We start from the raw sequence: 16,581 nt of genomic DNA on the forward strand, positions 1-16,581 counted from the left end.
GCATCTCTGACTTGAGAGTCAGAACAGTATTGGGCCGTGTTGAAGGCCCAGAGTCATTGGGGAGGCAGTGCCTAGTGGTGTTATCACGGGACTATTAATACAGAGACCCAGGTAATATCCTGGGGACCTGGGTTTGAATCCTGTCACAGCAGATTGTGGAATTTGAATTCAATGAATATCTGGAGTTGAGAATCTAATGATGGCCATGAATCCATTGCCAATTGTTGAAAAAACTCCTCTGGTTCACTGATGCCTTTTAGGAAGGAAACTGTCATCCTTACCTAGTCTGGCCTACACGTGACTCCAGCCCCACAGCAATGCAGTCAACCTGGAGCTGCCCTCTGGCCCATTAGGGATGGGCAGTAAATGCTGCCTAGCTAGTGATACCCTCATCCCATGAATGACTAAAGAATGAAGACAATGTAACTGACAACCTAGTTAGGAGAAAGTGCTTTCACATCATTTTATTGATTGATGAGTCACAAAAGCAGAAATAGTAACAGAAATGAGCAGCAGCATTCCTCTCATTCTAATGTTATTATAATTTCACTGTCCATGGCCTGGATATTTTTTTCATGATTCTCTCCACCTAAGCTAACATCATGCAGACATTGATTTGGAATCAAAGCAGATGCTTCTTCTTTATCTATGTCTCCCTGAACATTCCAAGAAAGTTAATCTAAAAGGAAAGAAGCTACAGGGGATTATCAACATTTGTGCAAAAGCTCAGTATCTTCTCAAAAATGAAACACTATGATGAAGCATTGTAAATTATCTTGTCCAATTGCCAATTTATAATGTCTGCATGTGAACAGTACCCTTTTTAAATATAATCTTCCTTTCAGGCAAAAATCTGATCCTTCCTCTAGACATATTGCAGAGTTAAAAATGAGCTTTGTAGCTTTTAAAGTTCAGAGGACAAGTGATGAAATGGAAAAAGGTGTCAACTTTGCAGTTTTACTGGTGTTATATGTGCATGAGCGTTTCCAGCAATATTTTCCAGCAGCTGAGACTTGAATACAGCATTCCTGACTCAGAGGTAAGGACACATCCCTGTGCCACAAAACCTCATGTACATCAGCATAAGTAAATTGCTTGTTATTTGTATGTCAGATGGTCATCAGAAGGAAGTTGATATTTTAGGGGTATTGTCTAATAATTATTGCAACTGTTACAGCCTAAGCATTTATAACAATGTCTGGTTGAAACATCTTAAGGGGTTAAATTCACTTTACTCTTGGAGCATTGCGCTTGTTCACTGTGTAGTAGACCTTTCCTATCCTCCTCCAAAAAAAAGTACCCTTCTAAAATTAAGCAAGTGTCTTAGTTGCATTCCATTGTCAATGGTGTTCTGAAGATGGGTGTGAAGAGACGTAGAGAGGTCAGAGCCAGATGAGACGTGCTTGGTATTGGTTTGTGAGCTGGGGAATCATTAATAGCACAGGGAGTGGGAACTTGTTCTAGTATCGCACAATATAGTCCAGGATGGTCTTTGCTGAGGGATCAAGTCACAGCCGGGGCAGCAATTGGATTTTAACAGTCAGATTCACCAGCTCTTGAACTAGAAAGTGAAAAAGAAAGTCCCAATAAAAGCTCTTCATAACCTTCAGCTGAACAGTATTTCAGTGCATGGGAGGTGGCAAGCTCCTTCAGAGTCCACTCTGATGGCCGTTGATTTTAAAAAAAAGACAAAGACAATAATCACTATACAGGATCATACTAAAGAATGGTTCCTTCAGCATAGTATAGGAAGGTAATCTGTGCCAGCAGAAGTCAGAAAAAGAGTGAACCAAACTGGTGCAATTATATTTTGTAATCTTCATAATACATGTATTTTTTTTTCCAATTCTTTGTGGGGTAGATCCGGTGTCAACCCACTCAAACCAAGGACTGCCTTGGAGGCGATTTGTATAACTCCACTCCTCAACGCACCTTCCTTACCCAAACGAAGCAGGCCTAGCTCTGTTCCTCCGGGAAAAGCAAACCTGAGGTACCACGGATCTGTGGAAACTAATTCTATAAAAGGGCCACGTGTGCAGAGCATTGTACAAATAAACATGGATATTTAAGTGTATAACAAATCCCTAGAAATAAATCTATAAACACTTGAATTCATAATGAATTACTTTGTAACAAAATCAACAGCAGTGTATACTAACATTTTTATGAATGGTTGCAGATATACTGAAATTTGGCATGTGGAAACTCTCCATGGACGTGAGTTTTCAATATCCTCCTTTAGGAAGTAGGAAAGGGTGGCACATAATCCAGGCTGTCATTCCAATGCAGTACAGAGGGAGTGCTACATTGTCAAGAAGCCATCGTTCCAATCAGATGTTAAATTGATGCTCTTTCTACTCCCTCAAGCAGATACAAATGATCCCATAGTATTATTTCTATGCTACCATGGAAGTTTAGTTCTCACCAGTGTATTTACCAATATTTAACCCTTAAGATTCTGTTTATTTTAAAAGCAGATGGAGATAACTTGTCCTTTTAGATTTTTTTTTTGGAGTAGCTCCTGGCCATGAACTGTATATCCACCATGGTTACAGCTGGAGACTGGGAGAACATTGTTGAAATTCTACCCCAAGATTCCACTCAAAGGATTTTCAGTTAACACTTACTTCCTTTCCTTGTGGGTATTCTATGCTTTGGAGCCTGGCTGTCCTGCCTTCTGGTGGCCTGGCCTTTCTCCTTTTGAGGCCAGACTCGTAATAGGAAAATCTAGTAAATTACAGGCTTACTTCCCTTTATAAAAAGCACTGTGGTTTATGTACATACCCTAAATATCTCAAATCTCATAATTAATACATTGAAAATTTAGAAACATTAAAAAACAGAAAATATCCATAAACATATCCATTCTTTTCCCTTATTCCCTTGCAAAATTATCCTGGGTATATAGCTGTACAATATTAAGCCTTCCCAGATTTAGCAGATCCTATTTTCTGTGGGCTGGACCAATGCAGATTTGGCATCCTAAAGCTTAAGAATTCAGAGGCATGTGTCACTGAGCATCCACTCCTCGGAAAGTAGCTGTTGTCAATCCGGTCTAGGGGTGGCAAAGTTCAAGAAATCAGGGAAGACAGTAGGAACCTAAACTCATGAAAATGTAATAGCATTCAGGGACAAAATTACAGTGAAAGTAGCAAAAATACAGCAAGAAAATAGTGTCATCATAGCAATAAATAGTATTGTCTTCAAGTGAAACAAGGTCAGAGGCGCACAGGACAAAAAATAGGGTTTGTAGATAAAAAAACTTAATCAGCATTTTAAACAAGTATACATTCTTTGTGTTGTATAATTTCATCTAACATTTTTGTTATATTCATATTTGAAGCTGCCTATGTAAACTGGTCACCTTCCTGTCAGTAGTAGCAATGTGATAGCTTCCTGTCAATGAAGGCATCATTTAGCATGGCAATTTTCCACACAGGCCATTTCAATTACAAATTTGATATATGAATTTATAATACAAGTTTCAAAAATAGAACATGGATGTGAAAATGTCAGTATATTATGCATGTGTCTGCAACACTTAACATATCATAAACATTTATTTAAAATAATTTCAAAATGTGTTTTTCTTCTGCATTTGAAGGACTGTTTAGAAGTGTTGGATTTTTCTAATTTATTCTCCCCATGTGGACAGCATGATGGCAAAAATTCACAATTCGTCCTTGCAGTGTGCTTGATATGCACTAATAACACCCGAAGTCAAGAACAATCTAACTTTTTCCAATCTTTGTGATGGTGTAAAAGTATTTCATGCTCCTGAATTGCACTAATCATTTTGGAATTTGTACTTTCTCCACCTGTGTTCAAATTAGGTGTAAGAAGCATTTATAGAAGTACTTTCGTCCATCCTACTTTAAGATACTATTTTGTCAGTTTTTCCTTGGTTCCTTTATCCAATAGGAGTGCGCTCATTAAAATTTTAATCTAAGATCGGAGTTGAAATGTAAATCAAACTCAAGTTGATATCACTGTCCTCTTCTGGGTATTGAGTTCTTGAAATAAAGCCCACAATAAATAGTTAAAGATACCTTTCTCTGACAGGAGGAAGAGGTGCAGTCACCGTTTTCAACAGGAGATTGTGATTAGGAGCAAAAGCCCTCATCTTTGGTGAAAGCTGTTACAGAGCTGGCTAAACTAGGTTGACACTGTCTTGATTAGCATCCTAAAGAGGCAAAATGACCTAAAGCTTATGCATAATGTAATGCTCCTAAAGTCATTACCAGTTCAGCCAATGCAGGTTTTATTACATGAGGGCCAGAATAACATTGTTAATTTTTCACATCTTGAATGGTCATCATAAAAAAATCCAAACTATTAGAAGGTGCAGGGTGAACAGAATGTCCTGAAAGAGCAATGGTACATGTTACAGTATATAAACAGCACCTTCTAGAACATAGAACATTACAGCACAGTACAGGCCCTTCGGCCCTTGATGTTGTGCCGACCTGTCATACCAATCTGAAGCCCATCTAACCTACACTATTCCATGTACGTCCATATGCTTATCCAATGACGACTTAAATGTACCCAAAGTTGGCGAATCTACTACCGTTGCAGGCAAAGCGTTCTCCCTTACTACTGTCTGAGTAAAGAAACTACCTCTGACATCTGTCCTATAATCTTTCACCCCTCAATTTAAAGCTATGCCCCTTTGTGCTCACCGTCACCATCCTAGGAAAAAGGCTCTCCCTATTCACCCTATCTAACCCTCTGATTATTTTATATGTATCAATTAAGTCACCTCTCAACCTTCTTCTCTCTAATGAAAACAACCTCAAGTCCCTTAGCCTTTCCTCGTAAGACCTTCCCTTCATACCAGGCAACATCCTAGTAAATCTCCTCTGCACCCTTTCCAAAGCTTCCACATCTTTCTTATAATGCAGTGACCAGAACTGTACGCAATACTCCAAGTGCGGCCGCACCAGAGTTTTGTACAGCTACAGCATAAGATGCTGCAGTGATGCAGAGGAAATCACACACTGATTTTCAAGATCTAAGGCCCTTATTCTAGGATATTCAAGAATGGCTAAATATTGATTCATATCACTGGAACAAAATTTGGAACCTTAGATAGTTAAGATCAGTAATGGGGAAAATGCTGGAAATTGCTACAAGTGAAATAAGTTCCTATCCCAAAAGGTCAGAATCTGAAAGAAATGAAATCTGACAATTGGCTGGGAGTCATTTTGAGTCTGTACTTAAATGAGTTATATCACATACCTATGGGTTAGATTTTCCCCATGGTACCTGAGCATAAAACTCACAGTGGGATCAGTTCTCCAGCTCTGGAAATCAGAACAACTATCTGAAATTGATGGAAGTATATTTGTTATAGCAGGTAGCTGTTCTGCAACAGTGTCAGTATCCTTAAGTATCATGTTCAAGGTAAACCCTTACAGAAGCAACTTTCAGGATGCACTCAGCAATGCCTTATTTGGCTTACTTCAGTTGAATAGAAATTTTAACTCATACCTCAAAATGGAAATTATTCCAAATGTATGAAAGGAGGCATTTGATGATGTCCATCAGATAGTTCACTTTAAGCTTCTGCTTTGAAAAAAGTATTGATTTCCTTTCAGTCTGCAGACCATGATACTAAAATAGACTCGTGGATAGGGAACAGGTAATACTTATTCCACAACAGATAACTAGTGTGCAGTGATACAAAAATGTGTGCACTCATAACAAAGGTTATGACACTTCCAAAAACAAAATAAGAAATATGAAGTGGCTGCAATAGCAGACTGTGCAATGCAAAACACTTCATGTTGCCTCTGTTATGTACAAAATAGTGTAGGTGTACTAAACAATGTGTATACATATCAGCAAGATTTATAACAGAATATCAGAACATTGTATATTAACAGCTCAAAAAAGACACAGCTTTAGGAACTGGAGAATTCTATATTGTAGACGTAGTCAAATATTAAGAGCAGGACATTATGGTACATTTTGACTAGGTCTACCCACTAACTCTTCCCATTTGAAACTTCCATACTGGGAGCTGCAACGACCAGCTCCATCACATAGTATTTTTGTAGTGTCTGTTCTGAAGCTGCTTTCAGTCACTAAAAGAAAATAGCATTTTATGTTTTGCCACCCCTGTAATTTACAGCTATCCTTGATCTTTAAAGTATTTTCAACAAATAAAACAAATAGATTTTTAGGAAGATAGCATTTCTCTTTACAGGAGAAATGCACCAGCTTCTTTAGTGTCTGAGGTTTTCATTTTGTTTAATACTTTTTGTCTCCTTTTGGCTACAGTTGGCAGCAGAGGACCTCTTCCTCCATCAGTCACCAGTCTCAATCAGCACATACCACAAGGACTAGGTACCTTCTTAAAAAGATGTGTCAAAAATCACTTCAACTTTTTAACAGAGCACTAATGCTACACATGGCGTGACTGTACAATGTTAGTCAGTCAACAGAGATGCCAAGTATTCACATTACACAGAAGTATTCTCATTTTTCCTACTGCCTCCTTATTCCAGATTTTAAATTTGTCACTTTAAAAAAGTGAGGCAACTTCAGTCTGAACAATGAGCTCTCTATTTCCAAAACCAGAGATGAATGGAGATTGCCAAATTCAAATCAGCCAAAGTTGCAGTGAAATTCTGTAAAGTGTTGTGTCTTTTATGCCTGACGTCTAAACATCAAGGAACCAAGTTATGAAATTTTGTTGCAGTCCAGCAGGCACTCACTACATTTTGTGCAGAATGGGCCAGAATTCAGAGTTGTCATTGGGAAAAAAATACTTTAAATTGTATGACATGCCATTCTTCAAGTATACATGACAGTTTGCAATGAACAATGCATCAGTACATCCACTGAGCCATAAAGCAAAACTGGAAAAAGTGAGGAAATTAAAAGAAAAGGAAGGAACAGTCCTTATGAGCTGTATGGAGAATGTCAGCATCCAGCATTCTTTCATTTTGTCTTCATTGTCTTTACTTTAATTTTTTGAATGTTGTCATCTCTGTTTCTCAGCATTAGCTTCACCTTGCTTGAGGAAAGTATCCTAATCAATATCTAATCTGATATTTGAGTCACTTTCAGAGTTTTTCCTTTGAAGTCCAACATCGCACGTGTTATATATTTTTCGCTAAGCATGCTTTTGTCCTGTTATTACCAAATGTAAAGGTAGTCCGGAATTTAGTAATGCCGGAGGTAGACAGCAACTGAAATAGATGGTATTAGAAACAGCACTTGATATTAATTTTCATTAATATCATTACAAAATTAAGTGTCAGACGCTACGTGTAATAGGTGAACGTTTGATATTGCCTGTTTTGCTCAGCCAAGACAAATTTCTGCTCCATAGTTTCCCCAACTGTGTTTTACTTCAGGATACATCCTTTGGATCTGCAATAAATTCCTACAATGAAATACAATTCAATTACCATTAGACAGTTATGTTCAGCAGTCGAAATATCTTAACGCCATGTTCAGAGGAGTGAGAGTTTACAGTCAACTGCAAGAGTTATTTAGTACTTGTGTCTTAAATCCACAGTATGATCAATATTCAGATTCAGTGAATCCCATCCTCAAATGTTTCAAATTCACCAGCTGTAAAAACAAGAATCAGCTAATACTTAGATATACTTACCTTTAAACCCAATCTAAAATGGACTCAAATCACCAAATTCAAACACCAGCTGCCACTCAAACTCTGTCCATGACCAGCATTTGATAATTTAATCACATTTCTCTTTTTTTTCCAAAATGGCAACTTAATCTCTGGTGAACTTATTCACCCAGCATTACTGTAAAAAAGCATTGTTATAAAATTTCAAATAGCAGGATGAGCAAAGTGATTTAATAGACGAGTGAAGCTAAGAAACCGTCCAGCTTTGCTACAGTCTGTGCCTAACCAGTGACTAGGTGGATTAGTGTTATTAGAAATGGAATAGAAAATCCATTTGTTCTATCTTACTCACCCACCAGATCAAGTTTATAATCCTAAGTGGTAGCCTCTAGTCACTTGTTACGTAATTCCAGTGTTTCTATCTCCATTGCTTTAAAAAACCCGTGCTAAGTATTCAATAATATTTGGAGAAAAGCACCCGACATGCCCATGTAAACCAGTGTTATGTTTAGATGGATTAGATTTGTATCCTTCAACTTAGTATCGTGACTTAATGTCATATCTTTCCTTAGACACAAGTTATCAGTACTATAGTGCTTATTACTTGACAAGATCCCTTCTCAGTCAGCTTGCTTTATTTTTAAAAAGTCACATTTTTCCAGTCTTTCTTCAGCTTTAGGGACCAGTCTTGTATCACCTCTAAAAAGGTGGAAAAATATCACATGGTGATAAGAAATGGCAGAGGTACTCAAGTGAATATAATCAGTGAAACAGATTTTTGGGCCCAAGCAACACTACTTGAAGACTGGAGCAATAGTCTTAAAGGACTCTTTCACTTGTGCTCTCAAACTTGCCAATTTTGATCTGTGATCAGATTTGACAAAAGCACTATTCATGTTACAAACTTTCTCATTTGAACCTCAGTTATATTATGTAGTTCAAACTGATTAATTGCTCATTTGTTGCTGTTTGGACTTGTTAATTTGCCTCACCAGTACCACTGAAGGAAAAACCAAAAAAAAAGCAACCAGTGGCAAGATAATATTTAATAAATGAAAAGTGTACTTGTTTTCAAACAAACCCAAAAGGCTATACCGTACAATTTGGATTGCTGTGAAGCTACCAGAGCAAACTACAAGGGAAATTAGTATTGCTGCTCAAATGCAACTACCTCATCATGATTAGACATTTAAAACTTCTGGTTTCTGTGGCAGTTTGTAGAAAAAAAAACTCTTCATACCTATGATGAAAAGGCAGAGGAGTTGAGAATTAGCTGTTTATTGAACATCATGCATTCAAGTTTTGGCCTATCCATTAAATCAAATGGATGAGTAAACTGATAAGAAATGTTTCTGCTGCCCACTGCTAGTTATGGATTTAATAACTTACTGATGGCATCCTGTTACAGTCAATTTCAAAAAGTTTAATTTAATCACATTTCCCTTGTATTTTCCATTCACTTTCTTTTTTTAAAAACATTCTTCAGTCACGGTTTCTCAAGCAACACCGATGTGATCAGGCCTCCAGCATCTCAACTCTGTACAGACGCCTCAAACGTATCTTCTAAACCAAAGGTTGTCAGCACAGCGAGTATCAAACCTGCAACTGTTCACTCAACTGGAGGTAATATACTAAAGCAACATTTATTTTTGACTTTGTTTGACAAGGAAATTGGCTCTGAGCATCTTGGAAAGTTTCAGCATTAAGAAATATTTAGTGAAATAAATAATGATAAAGTGAAACATTTCTTTGGGATACATTCTCTACCATTGTAATCAACTTTCCTATTTTTGTTGCATTGTTTCATTTACAGAAATAAAAAGGTCCTAGTGTATTTAAATGCAGCCTATAAGTATAATTATCCATTTGAGCAAAGTGCGTGAGGGAGCAATTAAGCCATTCAATTCAAACTCAAACATTTTTAGGAGAGCGTCCTGAATATATTTTTGAACAGTAATTCTTATTCAATTCAACAGTTGTTTCAAAGTACTTGGTCATTTTGAAAAGAATTTCAGTTTGTTGACGGACACTTCAACTTCAATCTGAAGCCTTTGAAAGGGAAGCACTATGCACTGATCTAGAATCAAAATCCCCAGAGTGTGGAAACAGGCCCTTTGGCCCAACAAGTCCACACCGACCCTCAGCATCCCACCCAGACCCACACATCCCTGAACACTGTGGGCAATGTAGCACAGCCAATCCACCTAACCTGCACATCTTTGGATTGTGGGAGGGAACCGGAGCACCCAGTGAAAACCCACGCAGATACAGGGGAACGTGTAAACTCCGCACAGACAAAAGGGCCTGAGGGTGGAGTTGAACCCAGGTCTTTGGCACTGTGAGGCAGCAGTGCTAACCACTGTGCCACCATACTGCCTTTTATAGAAAGATTGTAATGTTAATCCTTTTAACTTTGTTTCTCATTTTTTCTAACTTATACCATGAATAACTGGGAGTAATGTAACTTTTTTCCTTCTCCTCACCCTCCCCCTCCCCAACCACCACCCACCTCATTAGAATATGAAATAGAGAAATAATCTGTACCTAGGTAACTTCTACCTAAGATGGCACCACATGGAGCAACATTGTAAACTTTTCACTGTACTCCTGTACTTGAATACACATGACAAAGAAGGATATTCTATTCTGATAGCTAGCCTTGTGAACTTCCGTGAAAGGCTAGAGAAATAAAGAACTGAATGTAAAATTAAGCATTTGATTGGCAGTGGTCATGCACAATTTATAAATTATAAGTGTAAGATGTCTTCTGGAACATATTCCGTGAAGGCTCCCCTGTAATAGCTAACTAAGATCCTAAACTCCAAAAATAGCCAGGGAGTAAAAATACAAAATGTAACATGATATCTAATTGGAACATGGGTCTTAATCTAACACACATTTAGATTTGCTCAGCCAATTGAACTGGGAATTCTGTAAATGGCAAACTGCACAATGAAAAATTACTGTACAGCACCAAATTCAGTAATTCTGATTGTATGTTTTCTAGCAGGGTGCTATACAACATAATGGATAATATGCTACTTATTTAATCTACGGTGCCATAGCATTAAGAACTTTTAAAATCCTTGCATCTATAGTTCTCCAAAGCTGTGCATTCTGGTACCAATTTAAATTCTCTTTACAACTTTACCTTTAAAATACTACATTGTGATCTGATTTGGCAATTCAAAAGAATACTGAACTTGGATAACGATAAAATTGGTGTTGAGTAGAAAGCAGCCTTCTTCCTTTTCAGTTACCTGCAGTTTATGTCAATCATGAAAAGTTCCTCAACTGGAACTTTGGTTGTCACCTCAGTGACTTGATCACAGGAGGAATTTGCACCTCTGTAAATAGTTACCAGGATTACTTCCATTCACAACAGTGAAGAAATGGAGACATTGATTGCAGTGAAAAGGATAGTTTGAAGGGGCAAAAGCTGAAAAATGCTGGCATGGGATCTAACGACAACAACAGTGACAACAGACCTTTTATACAACCTGAAATAATCACAGAGGCTGGTATCCCTTGGTGTGCACAGTACACTGGCTGTGGCCAGCCAGCTTGGAGTCAGTCCCCTGAACCAAGGACATTCTAAATCTCCTGGTTATGGTGGTCAGCCAAGACTTTCCTGATCGGCTCAAATTAACAACTCCACAATCAAGAATCTCCTGGTCAACAAGACCCAGCTGGTTCCAGTCACTACATCCCTCCCTGCTACATTCAGGGATGTAGGCCTGGTCTTTGTCGTGGTAGATTTTCTTGCAATGTTTTCACCCTAATCCAGTTCCTCAGGCTCTGACTCTAACACAGGCAGTGTATACCGGACCATACCTATCTCTTGCTCCAGGGTATCTGAGAGACTTTCCGCCTCTTTTTCCAGCACTAATGGTATCGAGGCTGCATTCACTTTGGACTTGGAGGTTTCCTTAACACCAGATGGAGGGGAGTACCTACAGTTTCTGACAGGCCTTCTGGCAGTTCTGAGGGCCAAATATGGTCTGCTCCTGACCCATTTGAGAGATAGGGGCTTTCAGGCGATCCACTTATTTGTTCAAGACTGTATCGCCTACCTGAACATGGTCAGTCACAGGACCTGACCTTGCATCAACCTTGCCTCATACCCTCAAGGCAACAATGGTTCCAGCTCCAAACTTCAACCTCTGAAATAAATTATCTCCTTTGCTCAGAGGCATCATGTGGCTAGCATTGGTGTCCAGCTGGCATTTACCCTCACCCCAGGTCTGGAAGCATCAGGTTTAACCTCATGCAGAGTCTTCTCTGTTATTTGTGAGGCATTCAGATAAATTGCAACATGAGGTAGCCCTTTTGAAATGTGCCCTGTGGTCCAGAGAAGTGTGCAGGTCAATGATACCCCAAATGGCAGTCTTGTATATTGATATAAATCCTTGTGGATATTAATTGTAGCATCCTTCTGGGACTACTTATCCAGTGGCAATTGCAGGTAAGCGTGGCTCATGTCCAGCTTCACAAAGGACAGCCCCCTTCCAATTTTGCATACAAGTCCTCTATGCAAAGGAATGGGTATTTACCCATCCATGAGAAGCTGTTTACCTATTGCCTAAAATCTCCTCAAAGCTGAACTGAGTTGTTAGGCTTCACAATCAAAACAGCCACTGCTGACCATTCTGTAAACTGCACTAATTTACTGATTCCTTTGCTCTTCAGTCTCCTGATTTCCACTTATACTTTTGCCCACAAGGGAAATGGCACTGGGGGAAGCCTTGCTTCCTGGTCAACATGTAAAGTGGCTTTGGCCCCTTTGATAGTCCCACAAACCCTTCCTGGAAAAACTCCTGGGTATTTCAATAACACTTCACTCAGGCAGCCATTTTCTAATTGAAAATTGGGAGCTAATCTACGTGAATCTCTCTCAACCAATTCCACCCCAATAGGCTTGGGCCAAAGCTTTTTACCACCATTAGTGGTAACTGTACTAACTGCTTCTCATAGGAGACCAGAACCAAAGTTGTAACCTTAATCTGCAACAGTTCCCCAGTGAATATTCTCAGTCTGGCTGAATGCTTGTGCACACTTAAAGGTTGGAGTCCCCAGTAACTCTTGGTAGAGACAGATTCTGCAACCACAGAGATAATGGGAACTGCAGATGCTGGAGAATTCGAGATAACGAAGTGTGAAGCTGGATGAACACAGCAGGCCAAGCAGCATCTTAGGAGCACAAAAGCTGATGTTTCGGGCCTAGACCCTTCATCAGAAGGGTCTAGGCCCAAAATATCAGCTTCTGCAACCACAGATATAGCTGCACTGGTATCAATCTCCATGGGAACTGGGTGACCATTTAACCAAACATTAATTTTAATCAGTTCTGATTTGGATATTGCTGTACAATCTAGTTGTACCAGCCCATATGTTGGGGCTGGTGTGAGGAAGCTTTCCACAGTATGCGTGGGTACCAGCTTATGAGTCTTCTTACTCAAGCCAGGCCTCGTAGGACTCCTTTGCTGTCTCAAGTCCACATACCAGCAGCAACTACAATGGTTTACCAGCCCAGATCCTGAAGAACTTTTTAAGCTATTTGGCTGACACTCAGCTCTGTTTTGGAGTTCTGCTGTGGGCTGTGCTAGGGGTGCCTCTGCTCAGGATTACCCTGCAGGCTCTGCAAATGCTTGTACTCAAGTAGTGTTCCCCAAGCTCAGTCAGAGAGGGGAAAGAGTGCTCACTTCCATTGGAATGCCCTGTCGCTCATATGCTTCACTTGCCACATTTTCTAACGACAAAGCTAGTTGTAGTGCCTGTTGAAGTTCAGCCAGTAGGTGCTTCTACATGGTTATATCGTTAATCTCACATACCAAATGGTCTCTCAGCATCTCATTCAGGGTTAACCCAAAAATCACATGCCTCTGCCAGTCATTTCAATCTCATCAAAAATCCCAAGATTCCCCTGGTTTACTAACAGCTGAATAAAACTGACAGCATCTCAGAATTAGATGAGGTTTGGAATTGTAATATTTCTTAAACAACTCTTAAAAAATTTTAAGAGTCTGATGCCTCTGGGAAAGTTAAGCCCCTTATAACCAAATATGCTAGGGGTCCACAAGCTGTCAGAAGGATTATTCATCACTTTTCATCTGCCCCAATGTCATTTGCCTGGAAAAAGAAATTGCATTCTTTCCATATACCGGGCCCAGTCTTCAACAGCAGGATCAAACAAGACAAGTTTCCCAAATAAAGGCATGATGCCAGAAATGCTTCTCCCAACTCCAACATTGCTGCTACAAGCAAATACTCTTCAGGCACATACTGTTTTCTCCCATCACCACTGAAATAACTACAGAGAGGCTGGTCACAACACCAAGTCACCCTTTATTTAACTCGTGACTGTGGCTGGCCAGCTCAAAGTCAGTCCCCCAACCTGAGAAGATTCTATATCTCCTCAGTATACTGTGCAGCCAGGGCTTTCCTGATTGGTCCAGGTTAACAACCCTAATCAACAACCTCATAGTCAACAAGATCCAGCTGGCTCCAATCACCATACAACCAATACAGAGAATGAACGAGAAACACAGTAGGTCTGTCAGGATCTGAAGAGGGAGAAACAGTTAACATTTTGGGTCTGGTATGACTTCTTCAGAGCATTCATTATGTTTTATATACTGCCTTCAACATAAAAGAGGAAGGATGGCCAATGATTTCATTGAAGAGATGACTGTTCAAGTATGGTCATGGAGGAGGCATTAAAACCAGAAAGAAGAGTTTAGACCATAAGATCTGGGTGCAGAATTAGGCTATTCACCCTTTTCAATCATGGCTGTTATGTTCCTCAACCTTATTTTTCCCATGACCCTTGATCAAAAATCTATCTATCTCTGTCTTAAAAACACTCAATGACTTACCCTCCTTAGCCTTCTGCAGCAATGAGCACCACAGATTAACCACACTATGGCTGAAGAAACGGTAGTGATTGGAACCAGGTAGGTATCCTTGAATACGAGATCCTTGATTGAGGTTGTTAACTTGGGCTAATCAGGAAGACCTGGCTAACCAATATAAATGGGGGATTTAGAACCTCCTCAGTTTAGGGGACTGACTCAGAGCTGGCTAGCTCCAGCCAGTGTACTGGACAGAAATAAATACAGAGTGGCTTTGTGATGGGATATCAGCCTCTGTGCAGTTATTTCAAAATTCCTTCTCATCCCAGTTCTAAAGTCTCATACGTACCTCATGTCCTAGTCTCTCCTACTAGTGGAAACATCTTCTCCATGTCCATTCTGTCCAAATTCTGTAAGTTTAAATCAGATCTCTGGTCATCCTATTAAATTCCAACAGATACAGATCCAGAGTCCTCAACTGCTCCTCTAATGTCAAGCCTTTCATCCCCAGTATAATTCTTGAAAACCTCCTCTGGACTCCTCCAAGGCCAGTGCAACCTTCCTTAGATATGGGGTCCAACAGTGCTCACAGTATTCCAAATGTGGTCTGACCACAACCTTATACAGCCTCAGCAGTACATCTCTACTCTTGCATTCCAGTCCTCTTGAAATGAATGCTACCATTGCATCTGCCTTCCTAACTACCAACTGAACCATATGTTACCTTGAAGAGAATCCTGAACTAGGACTCCTAAGTCCCTTTGTTCTTCAGATTTCTGAAGCCTTTCCCCAATTAGAAAATAGTATACGCCTCTATTCTTTGTACATTCACATTTTCCCACACTATATTCGATCTGCCACTTCCGACTCTCCTGGTCTGTCCAAGCCCTTCTGCAGCCTCCCTTTCTCTTCAACACTACCTGCCCGTCCACCTATTCCAGAGCGTAGGCCAAGAGAACTAAAGCCACAATCACCAATGTTGGGGTATAAAGCAAGCGGGCAGTGCATAAGAGGCTGAATTCAGAGGAACATGTGTCGTAGTAGGCCAAGCAAAGGAAAGAAAGCCAGCCAGAACCATGGAGAGAATAGAGTGGGGATGTTGAGTGAAAGGAGCAATGGTTTTCCTTTGCTCTGATGTTATCTGTGGCAGTCTCTCCATCTTGCTGTTTCTCTTCCAATCTTTTTCCTTCCATGACAGAACAGATTTCTCTGTAACCAAGAAGATGACATGCTAGAAACATACAGGAGTTTAGTCAGCATTTGTGGAGGGAATAAATGAGTTAGCATTTCATGTTTCCTCTTTGTCCTTGGGAGTATGATCAGCTGGCATGATCAGCATTTTTATTGTCCATCCTTACTACCTTTGAGAATGTGGAGTTGGGTGAGCCACCTTTTTGAATTATGCTGTAAATATGATGTACGTTCATCTCAATGCATTGGGGAGTAAGTTCCAGAATTTTAACATTATAATAATGAAGTGAAGTAAGGACTGCGAATGCTAGAAGTTAGAGTCAATAAATGTGAAGCTGGAAAAGCACAACAGGTCAGATAGCATCCCCAGAGCAGGAAAGTCAATGTTTCAGGCTGAAATCTTCCATCAGGACTGATGGGGGTTGATAATGAAGGGGTGCTAACTTGGAGGGGAATATGCAGATGTTTCCAACCATTGAGTATAGGAGTTGGGACATCATGTTGAGGCTGTACAGGATGCAGGTGAGACCACTTTCAGAGTGCTCTGTTAAGTTCTAGTCACTCTGCTATAGAAAGGATACTACTAAATTACAGAAGGTTCAGAAAAGATTTACCAGGACATTGTTAGGATAGGACGGTTTGAGTTGTATGGAAAGGTTGGATAGGCTGGGACTTTTTCACTAGGAGGTTGAGGGATGACCTTATAGAGTTTTATAAAACTATAATGGGCATTGATAAGGTTAACAGCAAAGATCTTTTTTTCCCTAGGGTGGGATCATATTTTTGATGTGACATGAGAGATCTGAGGGGCAACTTTTCCACACAGAAGGTAGTTTGTGTATGGAATGAACTGCCAGTGGAAGTGTAGATGCAGGTACAGTTACAACATTTAAAAGACATTTGGATAGGTAGATGTTTAGGAAGGGTTTGGAG

At 39.7% G+C, this 16,581-nt stretch overlaps 1 protein-coding gene and 1 long non-coding RNA gene across 10 annotated transcripts in view; one reads left to right on the forward strand and one right to left on the reverse strand.

Moving 5' to 3' along the window:
* The window catches only part of LOC125467438 (PDZ and LIM domain protein 7), a 207,567-nt gene that overhangs the window by 157,775 nt on the left and 33,211 nt on the right, over nucleotides 1-16,581 (forward strand). For 5 of the 8 annotated variants that reach the window (XM_059640251.1, XM_059640250.1, XM_059640252.1 and 2 more), the window contains 3 exons: nucleotides 1,862-1,990; nucleotides 6,286-6,351; nucleotides 9,093-9,229. In XM_059640251.1, the coding sequence (XP_059496234.1) occupies nucleotides 1,862-1,990; nucleotides 6,286-6,351; nucleotides 9,093-9,229 (332 nt within the window). The remainder of the gene's footprint in view (nucleotides 1-1,861; nucleotides 1,991-6,285; nucleotides 6,352-9,092; nucleotides 9,230-16,581) is intronic. The other 3 variants (XM_059640253.1, XM_059640256.1, XM_059640257.1) reach the window with 2 other exon arrangements.
* LOC125467504 (uncharacterized) overlaps nucleotides 444-16,581 on the reverse strand; it is a 66,165-nt gene continuing 50,027 nt past the window's right edge. The window contains exon 4 of one of the 2 annotated variants that reach the window (XR_009442999.1): nucleotides 444-1,561. This is a non-coding gene — a long non-coding RNA (uncharacterized LOC125467504). Of the gene's footprint in view, nucleotides 1,562-6,245; nucleotides 7,397-16,581 lie in introns of those variants that run through there. The other variant, XR_009442997.1, reaches the window with a different exon arrangement.

Source organism: Stegostoma tigrinum, chromosome 37 (genome assembly GCF_030684315.1).
Source record: "Stegostoma tigrinum isolate sSteTig4 chromosome 37, sSteTig4.hap1, whole genome shotgun sequence".
NCBI lineage: Eukaryota > Metazoa > Chordata > Chondrichthyes > Orectolobiformes > Stegostomatidae > Stegostoma > Stegostoma tigrinum.